This window comes from Rosa chinensis, chromosome 1 (genome assembly GCF_002994745.2).
Source record: "Rosa chinensis cultivar Old Blush chromosome 1, RchiOBHm-V2, whole genome shotgun sequence".
In the NCBI taxonomy this organism is placed as follows: Eukaryota; Viridiplantae; Streptophyta; class Magnoliopsida; order Rosales; family Rosaceae; genus Rosa; species Rosa chinensis.
The window spans coordinates 46,310,528-46,335,126 of record NC_037088.1 but is presented as its reverse complement, the minus strand read 5'-3'; the positions used below and the strand labels follow the sequence as shown (position 1 = coordinate 46,335,126).

The 24,599-nt window shown below is 36.5% G+C and overlaps 1 protein-coding gene and 1 pseudogene across 1 annotated transcript; one reads left to right on the top strand and one right to left on the bottom strand.

Moving 5' to 3' along the window:
• Nucleotides 1-10,555: 10,555 nt before the first annotated feature.
• On the bottom strand, nt 10,556-12,666 carry LOC112181753 (annotated as a pseudogene).
• A 2,884-nt stretch (nt 12,667-15,550) lies between these two features.
• Nucleotides 15,551-18,882, top strand: LOC121049490 (transcription factor MYB3R-3-like). The gene is made up of 8 exons (XM_040507002.1): nt 15,551-15,669; nt 15,983-16,037; nt 16,345-16,402; nt 16,625-16,719; nt 16,806-16,909; nt 17,030-17,158; nt 17,582-18,213; nt 18,288-18,882. Exons 1-8 carry the CDS (start codon nt 15,551-15,553, stop codon nt 18,758-18,760), a joined length of 1,665 nt encoding a protein of 554 aa, XP_040362936.1. The 3' UTR covers nt 18,761-18,882.
• Nucleotides 18,883-24,599: the final 5,717 nt, after the last annotated feature.

Here is a 24,599-nt window from a genome sequence, read left to right as displayed (position 1 = left end):
AATTTATTTCCATCTATTTACTGTAAAATACACTCGCTATATTTCCTAACCAAAAAAAAAAAAACAAAATCAGTGTGCATTAAAAAGAAACACACCGGACACAAGCAATCCAACCTTCTTGTATAAAAACCAAACAATGTAAGAGATTTTTTTTTTTTTTTTTAAGAATAATAAAAGATATTTCAAAGTAATTCAAACCAGTCATGAAGATTGGATTGCTCGTGTAAGTTTCCATAGGAATCAGGCTAGCACGTACTCTAAGCTAGCTAGCTAGCCTAGTCCTTGATGAAGTTTCTTTTTCATTTGTTGTTGGAAGAGGCGTGCCTTGTGGAGTTGTGGGTATTAATCTAATGCTTTGTTCAATTTGAACTTGGTAATGCAGAAAAAGCAGCTAACTTTCCCGTGTAAGATTATAAAAGCCAAATGCTTGAACACATTTACACGTGTAATTAAGTTTCTTTAGTTTAATCGTTGTCAGGCAGCAGATTACACTTCCTCTGGGGGCAGGGTAGCATAATCTCTGGGGGCAAACCAATGAACATAACATATATATATGAAGCTGCTGCGCAAATGAAAAAAATCCACTGGGGCAGCTGCCCCCACTTGTCCCAACGTGCGTCCGCCAGTGTACACGATGCCCATTTCATTTCTCACTCTGACCAAAAATTTTGAACAATGAACTTTTTCTTATTTTTTAAATCCTTGTTTTTTGAAACAATAAAGTTAATGATTGAATTGTTAAAGTAAATCCAGAGTATGTTTCTAGCCCAAATTATAAATTACTTGTTCTAGTTGAAATAGGATTTATATTAGAGATATTCTCGGAGAATCTTAGGAGATATCTAATCAATGTACGATTATGTTTCCATATACAACTCTATCTCTATGCTTGTAATCCTCTATATAAAGAGGTCTCTATTATCAATGAAAGCACGACTAAATTCTCTCCCAATTTCAGTTTTCCTTAAACGTTATCAGCACAAAGCCCTAACCCTGAAACAAATAGCCAAACCCTGATTCAAGAAGCAAAAACCCTAAATCTGAATACAAAACCTTGAAACTCTTTTGGCCTCGCCGCACATCTTGAAGCCCTCATTCCCAAGAGTCCAGAACCGGCGGCACCACCTTAAGAACCGGCCGGAAACCTACTGAGCCGGCCACCGGAACCTCCAAACCACCCGCAGCAAATATCTCACCCGTTCACCACCTTCCAGACTTCCAATTGCTAACAAATTTTTATAGAAGCAGCGTCTAGATCCCAACATCCGAGAACAGGAAAAAAATTTCCCGGAACCGGCCAATTAGTCCCCAAACCAGCCAAAAGTTCTGGCTGCACCTTGAACCGGCAGAAAAGAAAGAAGAAGAAAGAGAGAAGAAAGGAAGGCCTAGCCCAGAAGAAGAAAGGAACAGGCCCAGAAGCCCGTTGACGTTAGCCCTAAGACCCGCTGCCACGTCAGCACAAGGACCCACTGCCACATCAGCATCAGTGCCAACCACTTTTCCGGCAACTTTCCGGCCACTTTTCGGGCGATTTTTCCTACCACTTTTTCCAGTGACCTATTTCGAGGTTTTTTTCTTTCTAAAAGTTGATATTTTTTAGAATTTTTACATTCAATTTCTCTTCTTTTTCGAGGACTTGCAACATCCCTTCTTCTACCCCCCCCCCCCCCTTTCTTCATCATAGGGGAGACCTAATTAAGCCGAACTGTGGGAGTTCGTGCTCACTCCAAACTTGGAGCTTGTTGAGATCTCCAAACTTAGAGTTTGCAGAGAATTTATGATCGACCACTTACGTCATTGTTTCGATCTAATCCAATACCTCTTGGAATTGAATTATTTGGAAGCGATTACGCTAAGAAATTTGTAATTTCTTGGAAGCGATTACGCTCAGGAATTTTATATGTTTTCGTGGTAGCTTTTTACGCTCTGAAACTAACCCCTTTTCTTGTTCTCTTTCAGGATGAGTAACCTAAATAAATTGGATTTTGCTCCATTGGGAACAACTGGCTCTGGATATCACATGTGGGTTCGTGATGTACGCTAGCATCTCAAAGTCGATGGAATCCTGGATACGATTCTCAAGCCTAGCCAGGACGTGTTAACTGTTGAGCAAGCTCAAGCTTTGGAAGCAAATAGAGTAGCCTTGGAGGCAAATAAGGCGAAAGCCATCATTCTACTGACTCGTCATATGGATAATTCGCTCCAGTACGAGTGTATAAATGAAGAAGACCCCAGAAGGCTATGGGTCTCACTCAAAGAAAGATTTGGCAACGTCCATGACCCCCTACTTCCTGACCTAAAAGTGAGATGACTTAGCCTCCGCTTCTGTGATTTCAAGTTAGTTCTTGACTACAACTCGGAAGCATTTCGCATTAAATTCTTAAAGAAATTCTGTGGTAAAGAGATCACAAATGCGATGTTGATTGAGAAGACTCTCTCTACCTTTCTCGTCTCTGCATTGATGGTTGCTAAGAACTATCGAATCGATGTCACTGCAGGACGGATCACAAGGTTTCATGAGCTCATTAGAGCTATGAATGTCGCTGAAAAGCATGACAACATCCTTGTGAAGAACTATAATTCGAGATCCATGGAAACAGAGCATATTCCGAAATCTAATTATAGTCACGCCTCTAAGAGAGGGGGCCAAGAGCGAAACCCTAATCTTAGGGATACTTCTAGACACTCTAGTCCATATAATCACTCTACTTGGGAAGGTAACCACCAAAATAGGAGAACACGGAACCGAAGAGGTCAACGTGAAAAGAGAGAGGGAGGCAATGCCTCTGGCCATGTTAGTGGCGCCACCAACACTAAGAGCCATCTAAGTGATGCTTTCAAAGTGCCTCAATCAATGGAGTTTGAGCAAAGAGATGTATGTTCTCCATGTGGAGTATCCGGTCATTGGGCACACATTTGTAGAGCTCGTGAAAAAATTGTCAACGCCTACAAAGCATATTGTGAAGCAAGAGAAGCTCACGATGTGAAACAAGAAGATCAAGATGATGATCTAGAGTGAAGGGTTAAATACTACAAATCTGGCTGGGATCAATAGATCGCCAATTATGTTTAAGTCTTTATTTTTCCAAGAGATGTAATAGGCAATTGCCATATATTTTTGTAGTAAATGCCAATGGTTTAGTCTTTCTTCAAAGAAGGCTCACCTAAAGTAAGTGTGATATGTAGGAAGGTTATGAGATTAGTGGTACTTAAGCGAGCCTTGCTCCATCGACATCTCTCTACTCACCTGGTCACATTTATTTTAGAATTACCGAAAGAAGTTAGACGACTATCATTGTTTTGCATTAGCTAGCATTTTGGATTAGAGTTTCTTTGGTCAAAGAGACAATGATGTAACTTTGTTGGCTTATGAATAAAATTTTGAGTTCTTTTCATTATGACTCTATTTTGATTATGTGCCTATGACTTTGTGACTACGATGGCTACGATGCCTGGGCCATCAGTATTAATTCGAGAACATGGAATAGCCCAAGTTCCACTTGTCAAATGGCACCTTGATTACTGTCACAGAAACTCTCTACGCTCTTAGGGCAAATCGTACCCTATGAATAGCCAACGGATTCCATGTGAAAACTCATGTAGAGAACGGAAATGAGTTCCTTTGCAATGCCTCTAACGATTGCGAACAAAGGCGCATCATAGAGAAGTTTATGTGTCTCTCTAGTGGACTCTATATTACTATTTGAGCTATTAATCCAATAAAAGTTATGAGGGAAGATCTCTTGGATGTAGACACATATTGGCTTTGTCACGACAGGATAGATCATCCTAGTCATGATATGATGATCAATCTACAAAAGACTTCACATTGACATCTTTTCTCTCGAGCGAAACGAAGCATGAATCAAAAGTTGATTCCTAGACTAAGTGTGACCGACGCTGCTGCCTCCGTCCACCACCAGCCTAGGGCTGGAGTAGTCCCTATCTATGACGCCATGGATGGCGTCCATCATGATGATGACGCCTCTGGTGATGTTGCAATCACCAACTTTGCTTCAAATAGCATTTCAGACGCTTAGGTCTAACCAAAATCCTCATTGGTTGCTTCTAAAGCCTCTCTCTCGTTTTACAAAACCTGCTCTTTAGGAAAATTAGGATTGAGACCGTCCTATGCAAAGGATATGAAAATACTCATTATGTTCCTACATAGAATCCATGGGGATTCTGTAGACTGATTCATCCAACCTGCAGACGTTTAAATATCTCATGATGTTGGTTGACACGCAAACACGCTGGTCACGTGTTGTGCCATTGTTCACTTGTAATGCTGTTTATGCTACACTCCTACCACATATCATACAACAACGGGGTCACTCCTCGAATCATCCTATTCAGTCAATTGGATTTGACTATGCTAGAGAGTTTACATCGAAGACTTTCTATGGTTATTGCATTAGGGAATGATGTTGGACATCATACCTCATGTACACACCCAAATTAATGGTCTCGCGAAAATGTCTACGATGGTAGTCCAGACATTGGTAATGCGCACCAATCTCTTTATATCCGCTTGGGGTGATGCAATATTGCATGCAGCTATGCTAATTCATCTACGACCCACCGCCACTCAATCTACCTCTACATTACAACTAGTGACTGGGTACAAGTATCGTACTTACGCATCTTTGAGTGTGCTATTTATGTGCCAATTGCGCTGCCACAACGCTCTATGATGGGTTCTTATAGACGAATGGGCAACTACATTGGATTTGAGACTCCAACAATTATCTGCCACTTAATGCCCTTGCAAGGCGATCTATAGAGCTCTTTGGAAATTACACTAGTGTACATGAGAAGTGGGATAGAAAATCCATCATAATTGATGATGTAGTTGCGCATTTCGTTGCGCATGAGTTTGTTGAGTCTGATGATATCGAACCACGCTCCGTTGATGAATGAATGCCAACGTAGAGAAATTTGGCCTAAATGGAAAGATGCGATCCAGGTTAAGTTGAATTCTCTAAAGAAGAGGAAGATTTTTTGAGCCGGTGATGCCAACACCTCCTAAACATAAAACCTATTGACTAATGGGTCTTCGTTAGAAAGCGTGATGAGAAAAAAGATATGGTAATATCGCCTTATGGCACAAGGCTTCTCACAAAACGGCCTGGAATGCACTACAATGAGACATATTCTCTCGTAATGGATGTCATTGCACTCCACTACCCTGTTAGTTTGGAAGTTTCCAAATAACTAAATATGCAGCTTACAAATGTGATCAACACGTATCTCTATGGGGATCTAGATATGGAATATACATGAAGGTTCATGGTGGACTTCATTTACGCAAGTCAAGTGGCTCTAGACCACGGAACGAGTTTGCAATAAGGTTGAAACGCTCACTAAAGTCACTACTTGATTGGGAAGGGATATGCCCGCGCATTTCCATAACAAGTTTCGGATTCTATCGCGGTTCATGTTGGACATGATCTTCATTAGAAGCCCTTAAAGAGTTAAGGGAAACCGTTGAACACTTGAAATCCGAGTTTGAGATGAAGGATTTTGGGAGAACACGATTATGTCTCAGTTTGGAACTTGAGCATCGTGTTGATAGATGCTTAGGCATTTTGACAAGGCCAAGCTTTCAAGCACCCCCATGATCGTCACTAGTCTTGATCCTGAAAATGATTTTCTTTGTTCAAAGGATGATGACGAAGATGTGCTAGAGGCAAGAGTGCCTTACTTGAGTACAATAGGCGCATTATTGTACTTAGTTCAATGCACAAGACCAGACATCTCATTTGCAGTGAACTTGTTAGCTAAAGTATAGCTCTGCGCCAACGCGACTCCATTGGATTGGTGTAAAAGATATCTTTCGATACTAGAGATGTACAACTGATATGGGCTTGTTTTATCCCTACAAAGAGATGATAGACTTGGACCCATCACACACCAGGAACGTCACCAACACTGGCCTGCGTCCTATATCCCCATCCCAAAACAACATGTGTTTTGGAAGGTTTTGCTGATGTTGGGTGTCTCTCTGACCCACACAAAGGTTATTCCCAAACTGGTTAAGTGTTCACCATGGGTAAAGACCGTGATATCTTGGAGGTTTACAAAATAGACCCTAGTCGCTATATCTTCAAACAATGCAGAGATTATTGCTCTTCACGAAGTGGTTCGTGAATCTATTTGGATTGGATCCATAATTACGCATGTTCGAACAATTGTGGTTTGAAGTCTAACACAGATGAGCCTACGAGCATTTAGGATAATGCTGCTTGTTTTGAACAAATGAAGCAAGGTTACATCAAAAGCGACATCACCAAGGATAATCAGCAACAACAAACTCTCCTCAAGATAAAAGTGAACTAGGTTCAATCTGAGGACAATACGGCAGACTTGCTCACTAAGTCATTGCCTAAATTCTACTTTCGAGAAACATGTTGGTAGCATTGTTTGCGGAAGTTATCCGAACTCTCGTGACCGTTGTCATCAGGGGGAGATGCAGACATCAGGGGGAGATGTCTACATGTATGGTCTCGAAACGTGAAGGGTGTGTTGTGCTCTTTTTCCCCTTCGACCGAGGTTATTTTTGTCCCACAAGGTTTTTTTTACTCGACAAGGTTTTTAATGAGGCAACGAGAGGAGCACCACGTTTGGGCGACACAATAAGGAGTGTTCAAGTAAATCCAAAATATGTGTCTGGCCCAAACTCTAAATTACTTGTTCTAGTTGAAATAGGGTTTATATTAGAGATATTCTCGAAGAATCTTAGGAGATATCCAATCAATGTACGATTATGTTTCCATGTACAACTCTATCTTTATGCTTGTAATCTTTTATATAAAGAGGTACCTATTATCAATGAAAGCACGATTCAATTCTATCCCAATTTCATTTTTCCTTAAACATGAATTACATTTTTGTCTGAGTTCTTCTAAATTTAACTATTGCCAAAAAAATAAAATTCAGTCGAACATTTTAAATGTGTAGCCATTTTACACCTAGCCTTTTAATCAAGTTTGCCTATTGACCGATGATGTAACATTAATGAGACGGTGAAATGGTTTCTATTGGAACCTCCAAATTTACTCACTTGACATCTATGCTTTTTACACCTCCTATCAAATTTTCAAATACTAAATTCACTCATTAAACCTCACTAAAGTTCCTCAAATAACCTCACTCATATAATTAATTTACAAACAAACAAAGATCTTTATAATAAAAAAAACTTAGTCATTTCAATGATTTAATTACTCTATAAATCTTAATTACATCTCTATTCCTTAATCAGATAACATAAATCTCTTATCCAATAAAAAAAAAATCAAACACAAGGTATTGAGTTTTAAAAATTGATAAAAATAAAATAACATGAACTATTATGTGATTTTTTTTATTTACTTTTTCTTTTTTAGCTGTTCAAAAAAAAAAGATTAATAATTTTTTCTTAATGTTTCTCTATTTTCTGTACCTCATGATTAATTATTTAAATATTTTTTATTTGCTAGTTTTTTTTTTCTTCTTCTTTTTACAAATATAATAGATAGATTTAGATTTAGGGCATAATACAATTTATTTTGTTCTGCCGGACTAATATGCATATCATACATTTTTATCTTAATCATAGTTTTATTTCTTAATATATATATATATATATATATATATATGAATGTTTTAATGAGTACGTAGTGAAATTGGAAAATGAAAATAGATAGGGAAAATAATAAAGAATGCAATCTAATATTATTGAATTGGAAAGTCTAGAGAAAATAAATATAACCATTTTTTGGGTATAATTATTGTCCCTAATAGTCATTTTATAGTAGGTTATATATGTCATTTAATAATTCATAACAGAGTGAGGTCAAATGAGCAGATTTGGAGGTCCCAATAGAAACTCTCCAAACAAAATTAAGTTTCAAATAACACATTTATAGGTGGCTAGTCTTTCTGATACAAGATACAATTTGTCCAAGGTCCAAAAGTAATATTACCAAACTGTCTTCCTAATTGGAAGTTTGACATTACGGTGCTAGATTGTCTGTGAACAAATATTTTACTTTATAGGCATAAATGTCAAAATACCCCCTAAATTTGGCAATAATTGTCAATTTACACTCCAAACTTGCAATTGCAAAAATTAATGCCTTAAAAAACTTAACAAAAACTGCCGATTTGCACCCCCCTCAGTCAAATTAACGTCTTCCATCCAAATATGAGGGGTAATATGATCATTTTATTTATTTTTTTGAATAATAAAAATAAACGAAAAATAATTTTTTAGAGGGAGATTCATGCCCTTCCATCTACTTATTTATTTATTTTTATACAATTTTATCTAAGTAGATACTCATTCACTTCACAACATTTTCTTCTTTTCCTTTTTTTTTTTTTTTTTGCAAAATTATGTCAACATTTTATTATTTTCAATATGAAAAATTAAGTGGAGAAATAGAAATTTAGCACTGAACCGAATTCTCTTTTTTTTTTTTTTTGCACTTACAATATATAGACAATCTTTATGAACCAATTCGGTTTATAAAGATTGTCTATTTGGTCTATAAAGATTGTCTATTGTAGGTGCAAATAAAAAATAATTCATCAATTCAGTTCAGTGCTAAGTTTTTATTTCTCCACTTAATTTTTCAAAAAGGAAGGAGCCATTGGTTGCTTAGTTAGGTCTATTTAGAATAATGTCTTTGCTCTAAATCGTTTGTTCCCCAACATTTTTAATTTCATCACGCGTGCTCCTATGCTTACTAATTTCAATTAATCTTGTCTAACCCTTGGCTTTTTTTGTCAACTATTGTGTAATGTGTTTTGAAATTGTACTCATATACGATATAATTTTGCATGTCATATTAGTGAACCGATGTCATCATACAAGGGAGCCCATTAGAGTCACATTTTTAATTTACAAAATACTTGACAAGAAAATGAATTATTGGACATGATTGATGAAATTGGAGAGCACATGGTTATATGTGAGGAAATTAAAAGTGCAGGACCACAACTGATTTAACATGTAAATGTTAGAGAGGTAAAATGAAATTTTCTTTAAAAAAAAAGAATTACAACAACAAAAGACAAAAACTTATGCATCTAGGCGGCAGTGGCAGAACCATAACCATAAATTTTACTTTTGGGGGGAGGGGGGGGTCGAGTCTAACAATAGAGGACTAGATTTAGAATTTTCAATTATTTATTTTAGTTAACTATATGTTAGATTTAGCCCTATTTGTAGTTTATTTTTCATTTACAAGTTTATTAAAATTTAATTTAATATCCATTACAATAGTGAAATGATACTCATATATTTTTTTTTTTAGGGTAACGGAACGAATCCATTGATATAAAATCATATGACCACACTCAGTCAAGCTTGGTAGATCAAGAGATCCCCAAATTACACAATACCTGCTCAGCTAAATGCGACTAAAACCGAAGGGAAAACTAACAAAAGTTTGCATAACCATACTTATTGCAACTAACCCAAAAAACTAAAGCCTAAAAGACAAACCAAAGAGAACTGTGAACTGATAGCACTACAAACCCAAAGTAGAAGCCCTGCCTTGACCATACTCATATTTATGAATAAAGAATTGAGTAAAACAGTGATGATAGAAATCATTTAGAGGGCTATAATTTCAAAAAAAAAAAAATTCTAGGGCTATATCTATAAAATCTTATAAAATCATATTTTTTTAAAAAATTGAGAATGAAAAAAGTTGGGAATGGAAATTTAGTTCTCCACCATCATAATAGCAAACTCGCAATAGAGAAGAGGCACAAAATTGACATAAAGTTTCTCACATTCAAAACTATTATAATATTTTTCGGTCTTTTTGCTAATAAAAATCTATTTTACTGATTAAAAAAGAAAAGAAAAAATTTATATATTTTTTTATTGATTTGACAAATTGTTAATTATTTTTCGTTAACCAATTCAATTCAAAAAATACTATGTAAAATAGTAGGCATATGGACATTCACCTTTCGATCTGTTTATTTTTCTCTTTATCTCACCTATCAAGTACGTGGTAGTGTGAGATTGGCTTTTTGGGGGGGCCGGGGCCGTGTATAGCAATAAAATGATTTTTAAAGCTTTTATTACTACAACACATGGTATTGCACGACATCTGTCAAAATCTTTTTTTGGGAGGGGGGAACCCGTCGGACCTGATTGTAGTTCCGGCTGTTCTGCCCCAAGGCCCCCCTACGTAGACCAGTTCGTGAAATTGTTGCTGTATTGAGTTGTTCGTTTAAGAATAATGGTTAAGGGGCACTTATAATGTATTAATGCTTACAAAGACCGTTAAACCGAGTATCTATTGGTCCTAGAGCATTTTAACACATATCTTGAAGGTTCTATTCTCCACCACTTGGATTGGGGATGCTCAAGGGCTCAAGGCTAATTAAAGCTTGCATGTATAATTACTTTTTTTATATATGTTACTCCATCGATGGCTACAATGAGAGTCGACAAATTATTGAAATGTATTTGATTAATAAATGCTTTTTCTTTTGGAAGAGATTATAAATATAAACAGAAAGTATAGATAAAAGAATATGGAAAGGAAAATGCACCTTAGATGCAGTGTAAAGTAAGGTAGTAAAATTGACTCATTACTTCTGTGTATACCAAACAAATTGATATATATTGGTCTAAAACACATGCAGAAGTATGTCTAACGCCAATTAAAAGTTAACTTCCACTTAACGAGGTTTCAAGCTCATTATTCTCTCAGGCCAATACCATATATGTGATCATCATTCACGATTATACTGTATATCATCACAAGGTCATAAGGTCATTCTTAGAAAGTTGATTCTTTCCATCCACCATAATCCTCAACACCCCCATAGTGTCCTGAACAGAAGCTGTTCGTCTGCAACGACAAATAGCATCGACCGAGTTGATTAAAGGAGCTAAAATGAGGTGTTAAGTTGCTTCAACTTTTGAGTGAGTGATCATATATGTACCTCCGGCTCAGGAGAGAAATTGAGTCCAATTTTGATCTCCCCATGATATTCCTGGTCCTTGTTGACAACGTTGTACGCAGTTGGTGGAACAATTCCTACATTGAACACTGGCTCTCAAGAAATGCTGCGCGCAAGCCGCCATGGATAAATCATGTTAACTGAGCTAGATGTCGATCTACGCATGTTACATGTAAGAGAGATGAAATCAAGGACAAAAGGAATTTACTCACGTTGCTTCTCCAACATAATCATCAGCGGTAAAGGCGTCTTCATCCATTATTTTCAAATGAAGTTCCGAAACATCATTGGTGACGGTGAACAAGAAGCTTTCATTCCATGCTGGTTCAGATCCTTGCCCTGCATATAAGTACAATTTTTAGTTTTTTACTCAACTCATGGAGTGTGCACAAAGAATGAGAAATTAATTACTAGAAGAGTGTATAAATACCTTTGGCAACAGTGCTTTTCTTCTCTTGGGTCTTCAAAGTGAAAATGACATAGGGGATCCATTTTAGCTGCTATGAATCAAGCAGTCAACATATGTCAATAAGCATGTTCAAGGATATCTATGATAGACTTGGGAAAAGAACATCATATATGTATCAGGAAATCAATAAATCTAATTAAGCATCAATGGACTAAAACTCTAAAAGTGGCTTAGAAAATGCATGCAGTACGTTAACCCTGGTGTTTAACAATGGATGTTCATCGATAAGAATTGTGTCAGATAAGCATCAGATCATGATAAAACTACATCTATAAATAAGATTTGTGTCATATCATATATTTATATTGGAGAAATGGTTGTTCATCATTGTGCAAATCGATGGAAAGAGGGACTGAGGGCGCTACAAACCGGGTGGGCTACCTAATTAGTATATAGACTTGGATGTAGAGTTTTTTGTTCTTTAATTTACTTTCTTTTTGACATGCAAAAACAAATCAATGCATTTCGAGATAAAATCTCACACTACTACGCTTTCTCTCAAGTTGATAATTTAGTGTAACCATGAAGTCCAAGACAAGTGATGACAGAGCATATATATGATTGACTCAATTGCTGAGTACGTGGTGACTAAAAATTGTGTTGAGATCGAGTTGAGACCATAGACATTAGCCCCAAAATCAAATTCTTTTGGTTATCGGTTTCTTTCCAAAAGTGGTTGGATTTCTACGAATTACAAGATACATTCACTCAAATGCCCGCACATCAAAAAGTAAAAGAAATCAATATATGAGACTGGTATGAAAAATATATAGCAGCACTGAAAGCTTGAAACTACTATGGAACGATGAAGATGGATTAAAAAATTGAAAGATTTCCATCAGTTCTTTATTTTCGGGGTACTGACCATATATATCGAAGATATATAATTCTTTCACTCGCAGAACAGATCCACAGAAACATACACATGCATATATGTACAGCCATGAGAAGACGAGCTCATATATCCGAAAATTAACCGATATACAAGGAAACTAAATCTACAGATAGCTAAGCTGAAAAAGCCATGCTACCAAGAAATCATTTCATGTATATATGTTTTTCACAATATGAGAGAGAGAGAGGAGTATTACAGAGAAAATCAGTGTTGTGGAGGCCTTTAGCATTAACAAGAACAACTTCAAGCGTCCCATAAGCCATGTTTGGCTGGAATGGAATTGAGTCAATTGACACTTGACAGAAACAAACAGAGAGAAGAAGGAAAGGTGGTGATGAGCAAGTGCAGTGCTTTCTCAGCTGTCTATTTATGAAGAGCATCTTACCAACCCCTTCTGGTTCTAATTGACGTGGAACTCTGTTGGACTTCCATTAAACGACATCTCGTTTTCATTGCTTCGTCACTCTAATTTGGTCACTCTTGGTTTATTCCAATTTAAATATTTTATTTTTCTTTTGTTATGTCAAATGCATTTTTCGACAGAAATTACACAAATAATGTTAAGGTTCATGACCTTTTAACTCGAGTAACATCTTGACTGACCTTTTACTTACCTGCACGTTTAAAACTATATAGCACCTTTACTAACATGGGTACAAAAAATAATTAAGGGAAAGGAACTCTAAGGACACTTCCTCCACATTTACTAAACGAAGTAGAATCAACCCAAATTAAAGAAGAAAAAAGACCAATAAAGTTGGTCAAGACGTCAGTTTTGGGTGTGGATGGGGGTGGGGGTTGGGCTTCATACCTTTTCCTCCGAGGAATTGAAACGATTCCTATATTTAATCAAAATTACAAGATTTTCTTATCCTTTCCTACCAATGAAACAAGTCCAGAAACTATTGTCCTCCTCATAAGAGGTTTAGTACTTGCTTTAGGCCTATAAATAAGGGCTTTAGTGATGCCTCACGCACAACATACACAATCACTTGCGCTGTTCAACCTTTGAGTTGAAAACCTGTAATTGGGTGAGGTCTGATTCAAGTATCCTTATAGGGCAAGGTCTGCTTCGTGTACACACAATCGATAAAGACTACCTAGCCTTATCACCATTGATCTTTGTCAAAGTTGAAATTATATATAGTTGATGGAGTTAGAGAGGAAGAACTTGAACAAGATCTTACCATACCGTTTTGTAGCTGTCGTGTATTAACGACTTGCCCGTAAATATGTTTAAAGTTCTTGTCAATATCATGCCCACGAAAAGTAATTGTGGGTCACAAATTGTAACAGAACTTTTAGCATATTTAAATCTGAATCGTTAAGTCACGACAGTTCCAAAACAATATGGTAGGATATTATTCAAGAGGAACTTCCTCTTTTTTCTTAACTCGATCAACAATGAGTGTCGAGTGTTGAGTAATAGTTTATTAATTCTTGAATGGTCTTTATAAATTTAGTAACATTATATTTTTCTCTCGCGCAACAATATTTGCACAAATTCGTATGACTTCTAACATATGTTTAATTTGAACGGCTTAAATGAATTGCAACATACATCACATATTAGTATTCTGTAAGTTAAAGTTACTCCAGCTCATTCCGCCTAGTAACGCAGTATCCAGCTTCATGCATATGTAGCAAAAAATGGATAAATCTTAATTGTGAGGTGTGAGATGTCATTGTTTAATTCAATTTTAAACCTGTGATTACGAATATGGCAATTCCTTAAAGTGATAAGAATTCTGGTAATGGAAAGAAGACAAAACCAATCGATTTTCTAAATAATTTTTCGTTGTACAAAGGATCACTTAGATTAAGCAAGAGCACTAAATATGTAAAAAGATTTTTATCAATTGGAGGAAAACGTTGGACTTGAAACCAGTCACTCAACCATACGTTAGTTGGCATATTTTGAAAATTTTAACTTTAGATTTTTGTTTCTATGAATTTGCTAGAAGGAATAACACTAAGGTTTGTACCAGGAGGAATAACCCAAGGGCAGATTTGATGCACCAATATATTATCAACATGTAACAACAATGTAAAATTTAATGTCTATTCTTTGTGTATCTCAAGTATTTCATCGACTGCTAGAATTCACTATAAGGTGTTATTCACTAGTGGAGTTTAGCAATAATAGAGGTTTCTTCTCCCCGGTGCATGCTATTCAATTCAGCATTGCGTGCTCAACTTTCTTTGATTTTACTCTTTTTCGGGGGTTAGATCTCCTTTTGTACGTAGTAGTTATCAACATTTTTTATGGTTGTAAATTATTTAAACCTTTAAATGATATACAAAACATATCATTAAATCTTAAAAAGTTATTAAGTCGCTTTGGAGTCTTGGACTACCACGTTGTGTCATCCGGAACAATCTGATTAGTATCAAGCGGTCTTATTTTGTTGCTACTTCATATAACTAGTGTTGTTATTGTGTTTTCAAACAACACAACCTAATATCAGCTTTCAAACCGTTCTAACTTGTGAAAAAGCCAAAGGCTTTAACCAGACAGGTAAAGAAAACCCAGTAAAAAAATCTTAATTTTTTTTTTTGGTGAGCAAAAAACTTAAATTTTTAGCTGAAAACATTCTTGCTTTTTCTTTAACAAAAAATTTAAAAGACCTTTGGGCCTGTGAGTTTCCGAACATACCTCCCTCTAAAGGATTTTCCTTTTACGTTGCACATGACAGGGTTTTCAAAGATTCAAAGCAATCTTACCTCAACTATATTCCTGTTCTGGACTCTCCTTCCCACAACCCCTGTCTTCCCGCGAAAACTCTCTCTCTCTCTCTCTCTCACCCCGCAAAACTTATCTTTCACGCCAAATCATTCATCAATGGTTTTCTCCAAACACCACCTCACCGCCTCTGTTTCCACATTAAAACCCGCCAACTCATATTTCGCCTGGTTTTTCTTTTCCTTCTAATTTTGGCATTTTTTTTTAGCCGTTACAGTGTTCTCTATAATCATGAAAGCGTTTTCATAAAACAAACTCTTTTGGGGTTCTTAACGCATGCGTTGAATTTGCCTTTGATGTTTTGTTTCCTTCACTCTATCGGATCCCGTGTATTGACCCATTAAAATCACTAAAGATTGAAGCTTTCGATCTTAATATATTTACTTCGCCAGTTGGGGTTGTGAATTGAGAGCTAAATTATAGTTGGTATTCATTGGAATTTCGATTTCTTAGAGAAGAAAAGAGAATCATGGTGCAAGTCAAAGAATGTGATCCTAACATGGAAAAGGGGGTTTTACTTTCTTTGAGTCCTCCGGTATCGGATAGCAGTGGAGATAACACAGCTCTCAAGCCAGCCTCTGCTCAACTGTTCGTACTTGACTTTTATGTTTGCATTCTGAACTCTACTTGTGTTGGATAATTTTCATTATATAAATTAGAGTTTCTTTTATGCAAATTATATGCCTTTCTGTTTCTGAGTAGTTTTTCTTAAATTTTAGGTCTAGGGTTTTGTGTTACTATCTTTCATAATGTTGAATTTAAGAATACCTGTGGCTTCTTTGAATTCAAGAATCTGATCTGAAAAATTGAGCATTATCATATTTTTGTTCTGTAGTAGTAGTAATAGTGAATTTGAGTTCTGAAATGACTTGGATGTTGTTGACTTTGAGTGCTTTTTTAGGAGAATGACAGGCCCTACGAGACGATCAACAAAGGGAGGCTGGACAGAGGAAGAGGTAAGTACAGGATGTTGTATGGTTTGTTCGATTACTGATTAGTGAAAGCATAGTTGTTTGGAGGAAAAAGAAAGTGGATTGGATCGAGGCCAGAGTTATGTTAGTTCCTCAGTTGTTTGATTTCAATTTTCAGGAGTTTAAGCACAAAAAAAATTTCCTTGTATAACTTCTAGCTTTGTGGATGTAGGGCAAAAGTAGTAATGTAATTGGATTATTTTGGTGTGTGTATATGTGGGAGAGGAGCTTTACTGTTTTCTGGACTTTCAAGTTTGGTGGAACATTGATGATATTATCCTCTTGATTACAGGATAGAATTCTAGCAGATGCTGTCGAGAAGCACAATGGCAAGAACTGGAAAAGGATTGGTGTGTATCTGCACCAGACTTTTGTTCTTTTCACATTATCATTATGCTTTGCTTTTGAAGCTGCAATTGCTTTGTGACTAAATTTGCGAGAACTAAGCTCTTAGATACAAAGCAAAAGCTCTTTGGTTTTTTGTATTGGTTATGTCTTAATGTCTGAGCTTGAAGGATCAAGGATGTTGTGTAGGGCCATGTTGCTTTAACAAACTTATAAATTCCTTGCAGCTGAATGTGTTCGTGGCAGAACAGATGTTCAGTGCCTTCATCGCTGGCAGAAAGTCCTCTCACCTGATCTTGTTAAAGGATTTTGGTCTAAGGAGGTGAGTTAGATTCATATTACCTCTCTTTAAAAGCGGAGTTTCTGCTAGTGATTTATTGTGACTATATTTTGTGCTGCATCTTGCAGGAAGATGATCTAATAATTGAGTTAGTCGCAAAGCAGGGGAATAAGAAATGGTCTGAAATAGCAAAGTCCTTGCCAGGCCGTATAGGCAAGCAATGTCGAGAGAGGTTTGCTTTCCATGTTAATTCATGTAGTTTCTTTTAGAGAGAAACATTTGTCTCTTTCTTTTAGTTTTCCACTTCAGAAGGAATACACATTGAATGAAGCTTAGAATTGATTTTGTTCAGGTGGCACAACCATTTAAATCCAGATATAAAAAGAACTGCATGGACAAATGAAGAAGAAAAGATTCTAATTGAGTCGCATAAAGCCTATGGGAACAAATGGGCTGAAATAGCAAAGCTTCTGCCTGGAAGGTTAGAATTTGTTACATTTTGTTATCAAATGGAGAAACTAACAGCTAGATAGTATAGTGCTATTTAATTCCTTTGTTATATACATAGTATCATGGTAAATTTAACCGGCTCATCATATACATGCTAAGTTTGGTCCCAATTTGCTGATTTCATTATTTACTCTTTGAAGGTGGCATGACCTTCTAACTAACTACTAGTACTGAAGGTGTTTCGTTTCAGTGAATATTTAATGCAGAGTTGATAGGTTGATGATAAACCTCAAGTTTAAATCATATACCTGGTAAACACATAAATGAAGAGTGACTGAAGTTAACTGTATTCATTTGGGATTTTAATGTGTTAATTATACGAGTAGTAGTGCTGTTTTTTGTTAATTGCGCTATGAAGGACCATATTTTGATTATCTACTTAACGGATGTGCAGGACAGAAAATTCAATAAAGAACCACTGGAACTGCTCAGTTAAGAAAAAATTAGAGCTACGCTCATTCCATATATCTAATATGGAAAGTCATAAAATAAAAGCAGGAGTCAGAAAGACAGAGGCGGTAAGACAAAGTCTTGATCGGATAGCCAACTTCGATAAAAATGTGGAAACTTGTTCAATTAATCTTGATCTGGTTCTTGGAACTCCTAAAGGAAGGGAGATCCAGATAAAATCTTTGGACAAAGGAAATCGCGGTTGGCTTACAAAAGGAGCTGGTGCAGATAATATGATCAAATCATCACCTAGTAACCTTTATTACGATAGAGCTGCAGCTGCATATGGTCTAAATGTTGAACAACGGAAAGAAATTTATCATAACTATGGCAGGTTGAGAGACTCGCATTATTTATCTGCTAAACAATCAATCAAAGCTTGCACTACTTCTTCCTGTGATCTTTGGGGTTTTCCCTATTTTCATGGAAAGAATCATAAACCCAATCACCCTATGAGTTTGTTGAATAATTGCTCAGATTCTTTTGACTACAATAGAGGAGCTGGAAATTTTCTCAAGAAACCAGATCGTCCTATTACAGTTGAGAGATTACATGAATCTTGTAAAGTATCACAAGGTATGTATGCTTAAAATTAATTAGATGTCCTAAAACTAAGTAGCCATAATCTAACAAATTCATTTTTTATGAAGCTTATGAGGAAACTAAAGATGCTGGTGGAGCTACTGAGCATTCAGAGGCTTCAAACCCTGGTTGCTTGTGCTATAGGCCACTCCAACAAGAGGATTTGAACTATTTTTTAAAAAATGGTGAATTCCCAAGCACAGATAGTTACATCCAGACAGCATTTAGTTCAGTTTCCTTATGCACCCCACCAAGCCAAGACAGAGGAATATCTGTTGATTGTAATGATCCAGATTCCACATTGAGAAGTGCAGCAAGGACTTTTAAGAGTTCGCCATCTATCCTAAGAAAACGAAGACATCCAATTTCCAGACAAAGTCTCAACTCAGAGCATCACTATGTCATCTCAGAAGAAATTAGCAATAACTCCAGAAACAGCCTCAACATTCTAAGTCCATGTGGTGAGACAAAATTCCATTGCATGGCTCGATCAAATGTCAAAAAACTTTTCCTCTCTCCTCAAAAGTCTCAGAAGCTTTAGCTTCTTATCTGCTGGTGTGAATTGTGGTTGAGTGACTTGGCATGGTAATTTTGTTCAAGTCTTATCAGAATGTTTTGTCTAGACACCATGCAGCGCGTTCATCAGACAGCTTTTAACCTGTTGATATTGGTGAGCATCGCTTCTACAATCTTATTATACTTTGAGAATTCTTCAGGAAAACGTAAACATGAAATCCTACATTTTTTTCCTTAGGCTTGTAGAAACATGTCATGTTGAATTCTAAATGTGATATAAATTAGAAAGTGCAATCTCCTGGCACAAAATGTTGTTATTAATAGTCAAATTACCTGAAAATAATTGGTTTCTAAATTGCTAGTTTTGTAGTTTAAATGTTAAACACTTAAGTATTAGTATACATATATATGAAAGACGTCAGCTTTAGCTAATTAATCAAAAGTGAAAGGGCTTGAATCCCTTATCTTTGAGACGACTACTCTTAGGCCTTGGTATATATAAAGTCAGTTGACAGCAGATTGGTAGATACAAGTTATAACACAAATCTCACAGGAAAGCCAAAAAGAAGGCTTTCACCAAGTTGAGCCCATAAATAGAACAAGGAGAGCAAATAATCCATGCAACAGCTACATTTGGACGATTCCTGCCTTAGGACCCCTACTGTGATATTAGCTGATTAGCTGCATACTACACATTTCGAACCACAAAATGCTAATGACGAAACAAGCCTTTATCAAGCATACCACGATGACCTAGTTCATAGTTACATACTGTTTGACACGAAAAATCCTGTGCGGTACAAACTGTCTCTTTTGAATGCGCGAGCGTGCCAGCACTGTGGGGTGCAGTCGTCGGGGCGTCCCTTGACCTGACTTCTTGATCAAGCATTGTGGACGAGGAGAGCACCAACCTCGTCACAAGGCTCTTTTCTTGCCTTCTGAGAAAGATCTTCTTGCCTTACGGATAAGGACTTTGGTTGTGATCTCTTGTGTTCACCGAATCGATCGATACTTAGTGTTGTAGACTAAGCAGAGCAATCACTGGGAAGTTGGAGAAAGCACGGGTTTTTCTAAAGCGTGACTTTAGCTTTGCTGGATTGCGAGGGCGTTACCATTGCTTCGCTGGTAGTATTGGTGGCAGTAGCACTAACAGTTGGCTCTTGGAGAGACTAGGACTGGAAGCACGGTTGCCGGGTTGGTTTGGTGGCGCTGACAGTCGGCTCTCGAGGAGACTGGGACTAGAACGTGGTCACCGGTAAGAGAGGTTGCTCTGGGGAGGCTTTGATAATCGTAGAGATTAATTGGAGAGAGAGTTGTGTTTTGTTGTGTCGTCTTTAGCCTCTATATATAGGCTGCCCATAGATTCTCCTTCCAAATATGAATGAAATATTATATTTTAAGCCACAGTATATTGGCCTTGAATCAAATCAAAACTCTTAATAGTTTTGATAACTATCGTATGCAATAATTAATAATTATCCGCCTCTGTTGCCGCTAGAATATAGGCAAAGGTTACTTGCCTCTTAGAGTCTCAGACGTAATCTTCCTCTTAGCAACATAATTGCTCCAAGGACTGATTCTTGGATATTGCCTTCGCGAGCACTACGTAGCTTGCGGCATGCAGTATCCCTTGTTTGTTGCAATTAAGGATAATTGCATCCTCCCATATACTGACTATTTGCATGGGAAAGCATTGATTGGCTGGTGGCCCACCTTAATTGCATATATATATATATATATGTATACATCTCTTTGTGACTTCGCAAGGTATCTTCACGAGGACTCCCTTCAACAGCCTTTAATTATGCATATATATGTGTAGCCCCACGTAATGAGCCATGCATGGATAATTATACATGCATAACAAGATTACGTATATCATATAATAATCCTTGATGATTGCAAGCAAGGTGATTGCATTCTTCTTTCCTCTCCCACGTCCAACTACCATCAATTGCATGGGAAAGCTTATCTGGGCCCACCTTGATACTTAATTGATCAACCAATGACCTTAATTGCATGAGAAGTGTATATATATATGGCTAACTCGATCTTCGCGAGCACTACGTAGCTCGTCCACGCTCGTGTCCTTAATTATCTTCGCGAGCAATCTTTAATTGTAATATATATCTTCAGTTGCAAGTCCACGCCATTTATTCCTTAAGCAATAAGAAACCATGCTTGCACTCCACATTCTTCCCTCCTGCTCAATCTTGGTAATCAAGCAAATCATCATATTTAATTATCAAATATTTAATAATTAATTGTAAATCGATGAATATCCAGATTCGCTTCAAAATTTCTTGGTCTTCAAGTAGGCTTTATTTAGCCTCTAAACAATGTATTCCGAACTTGTCGCAAATAAATAGCTTGGGCCACCGATATTGGCTCGATCTTCTTCGAGTCTCCCTTATCGGGAAAAAATGTTATTTTGGGTTCAAACACATACAAAACCAATCTCCACTTCCATAATAAAAGAGTTACATGCCGGGTATTTGAAGCATCAACAGTGGCTTTTCTTCACAAGCTGCATGTTAATATATCAACTCTATAAGATATGAAGCTGGCATATCTATAAGCTATTCGATAAGCAATTCTTTTCTCCTTTGCTTTCTGCCCTAACCTTCATCTTTGCAATTTGATTTGCAGATAACTACTGAGGATCGGTGGCATCGGTTTTGCAGACTCTTTATGTACCATAACTAGTGAAGTTAACAGAGGGCTCGAGTTATAAATTAAGTGTAGTTTTTGGAAACTGGGCATAACAGATATGTTGACAGTGGCCCCTAGTCAAGATTTTATGGGACACTGGACAAGTATTAGAGTAGATTAGTACATATTGAATGCTTAACAAGTCTACTCTACTTATTTATGTTGATAAATTTTTTTCGGTCTGTAGTCTTCGTACGTACATATATAACACAGTCACAGCGTACTACTGCAAACACAACCTCATACACAACTGATTCTATCTTAAAGTTCAGTTGATCCAATCATCATCGTGGAAGCTGTTAGACTGTATCTTCAGCCGCAATGCCAGTCATGGGAAAAAAGCTGTAACAACACAAATGAAGGGAGACTTGATGTAAATGAAGCAAGGGTCCTTGTTCAAATAGAACTAGAAAAACATAAATTGGGAAAGTAATTTGGTCTCTGAATTTTCGTGGTTTTTTCCGTTTATTTCTTTTTCTCTTTCTTCACTTACCAGTCAAGTCTTCTGAAATATTTTCCAAACGATACATACTAGGGAATGGACAACACTTCTATGGTGGTCGGTCAGAAGGAGTATCCCTGATTTCCCTAATCATAACATATAGTCAACCAACGAAAGAAGGTGATGCTCACCGATATCAACAAGTTAAAAGCTGAGGTGGCTAGTATCCATAGAAGCTAGTATTGGCTGGTATTGGACTACTAGTTTTGTTAATTAGTTAAATTATGTTTTCTAGTATTATTAGAAAAAAGGAATATTTTGGGTTCCTCTATAAAAATCATAGTCTTTTGTTTGAAGAGAACTTTTACAACGACCTCCAGGGAAGGTACATAATTTTGATCTGATCTGATCTTTAGTTCTCGTTGTTCTGAAATTTTCAATGCTCTTGTTTTCCTATAAAGGGTGATTCTATTTGAACCCAGCAAATTTCTTAATATACCCAGCAATTAAAAAATTGTCCAGTATTTTCCAATTTGGTCTTCGTTATATTACACCTAGCACACGAACCCACAACGCCACAAGTATAGCGGTTGCTATTGTTTACCGACGACGACTTGGAACAAAAGAAACCACCGACGACGACCTTTGAACTGAAAATGGCTTCCACCGAGATCTTATCATTTAGAGTTTGCTTAGGCTAAAAGATTCTATTGTTTTATTGCATTGTCGAGATGATCTGCATATGGTGGAATATGTTTTGGAAGCAGCACCACAGGAATATGCAGAGAAAAGAGATGTTCATGCACCAGAGATCATAGTTGACCACACTGTCTATCTTCCACCCATCATAATCCCCATGGTAATTCCTGTTCTCAAGAGCCTTAGAGATGCTCAGCTTGCTACTGTGTTTACTGGGTTTAATTAAACAAAGGGTTGCTGGGTTTATTTAAACAAGGGTAAAACGGGAAATATATAATAATATTTAGAATGTTGGGTGTATTTAGATATTTGTTAGGTACATTTAGAAAGACTCTTTCCTTTATTTTTAGTTTTCTCCTCCCCACCCCCCACTTTGCCATAGTATATTGTTATAATGAACTTTGAATCCTGTATTCTAATTAGATATACTGTGTCCATGTCCCATATCTCAGAAGCTGTATTAGCTAGAACCCATATTCTTAGTTCCTCTTCGAATCGTTTTCTCTTTGAATTTGGTTTAAACCTACAAACTAACTAGCAAAACGCTATTATTCTTTAATAATTTGAAGAAATATCTTGGAGTTATTAAGGAGTAGTAGGGTTTGCTCGTCAGTTTGTACGTTTTATATTATTAGGAGTATCTCATGTTTTTAGCATCATTAGCGTTTGTAGTCGTACTTTCAAGGAAGGAATAGAAGGGATAGAAGTTCTGTTATCAAAAATTTCTTGATTTGATTTTGGGTCAGTTTAGTCTTTTTGTTTTTTTGGCCGTGAGTACTGAGTACTAGACCAATGCTGCAATGCGCATGTTGATAATTAGTGTGATCGATCTTGAGGAATGGTGTATTAGAGATTCATGAGGATCCTTTAAGAAAGTCCTATGATTCTTTAAGAAAAAAAAAAAAGGGGCCTCTATAATATTTTAGGGCTCAAATCTTGACTAATGATAAAAAAGAAACGAGGACGCGCGTTGAGTCCGTTAATTTATGCACAATAATGACTGGCTTTATATTCTGTGGTTTGATTGCATATCTTTGATGATCATCTTTGTGAAGTAATTGAGGTGGATATATGATAGTTATTTCTTTTTTGCTCTGCAACAGGTAATTGATTAGAAATATCAGTAATTTTTTCTGTTAACACATGTAGTTGTTGTACCTCTATATAAAGATATACCACCTATAGTTGTACGTTGTACGTCTATTTAACTTCTACGTGTATGGTGTTTGGTCCTAGCTAGGGTTTCTGTTGTCCTGATGTAGGTGAAGGTCATCATATGAAGAGCCCAATTACCTATAGGTAAGTAATGTAGTCCATCCTTTTCGATCCATTGGATTCTCTTTCTTGTTCGTTTGCTCAATATGTTCGTGGAAATTTTCATGGCGTACTGTTTAGATGTATATATACATGATGACCATGTTTAAAATTTGTTAATTTCCACAAAGCTTCAGAGGGTATCCTTATAATGAGCGTTTATGACTTTGACGAATTCTGTTGACTTGATTTCTTAATACCAGGTCTTCGTTCATTTATTCTTGGGATTTCTTCTTAACTAAACTTAATTTAACTGCTTGCCAGTAATCCATTTCGGCTGGTTGCTATGATAGTGCCTTGTGAAGTTATTTGGAAATTAAAAAGTATGCATGGGTATATTAGAGTTTGATCGAGGAAATCTTTATTGAAATTAAAAAAAAAAAAAGACTTAGTTGCTTGTGTTTCTAAAACTTTCATAGTGTTTTGTTTTTGTTTTTGATTTTTTTTTTCTCGAAAGGGATAACTTTCATAGTGTTTAGAAAACTTAGAAAAGACTTGAATTGGGTTGGGGATGATTAATGTAGGCAATGTTATGATAGTCTAGAGAAGGAAAAGTTCTTCTCCCCTTTATAACAAACAAGTATTTAATGGTTTTCTGAGATAATATATTAGCTTTAATTGCCAATTCAAAGAAAATTGAGCACCTAATAAGATGGTAGCACGGATACATTTTCGTCTTGAACTAACTTGCTATAAA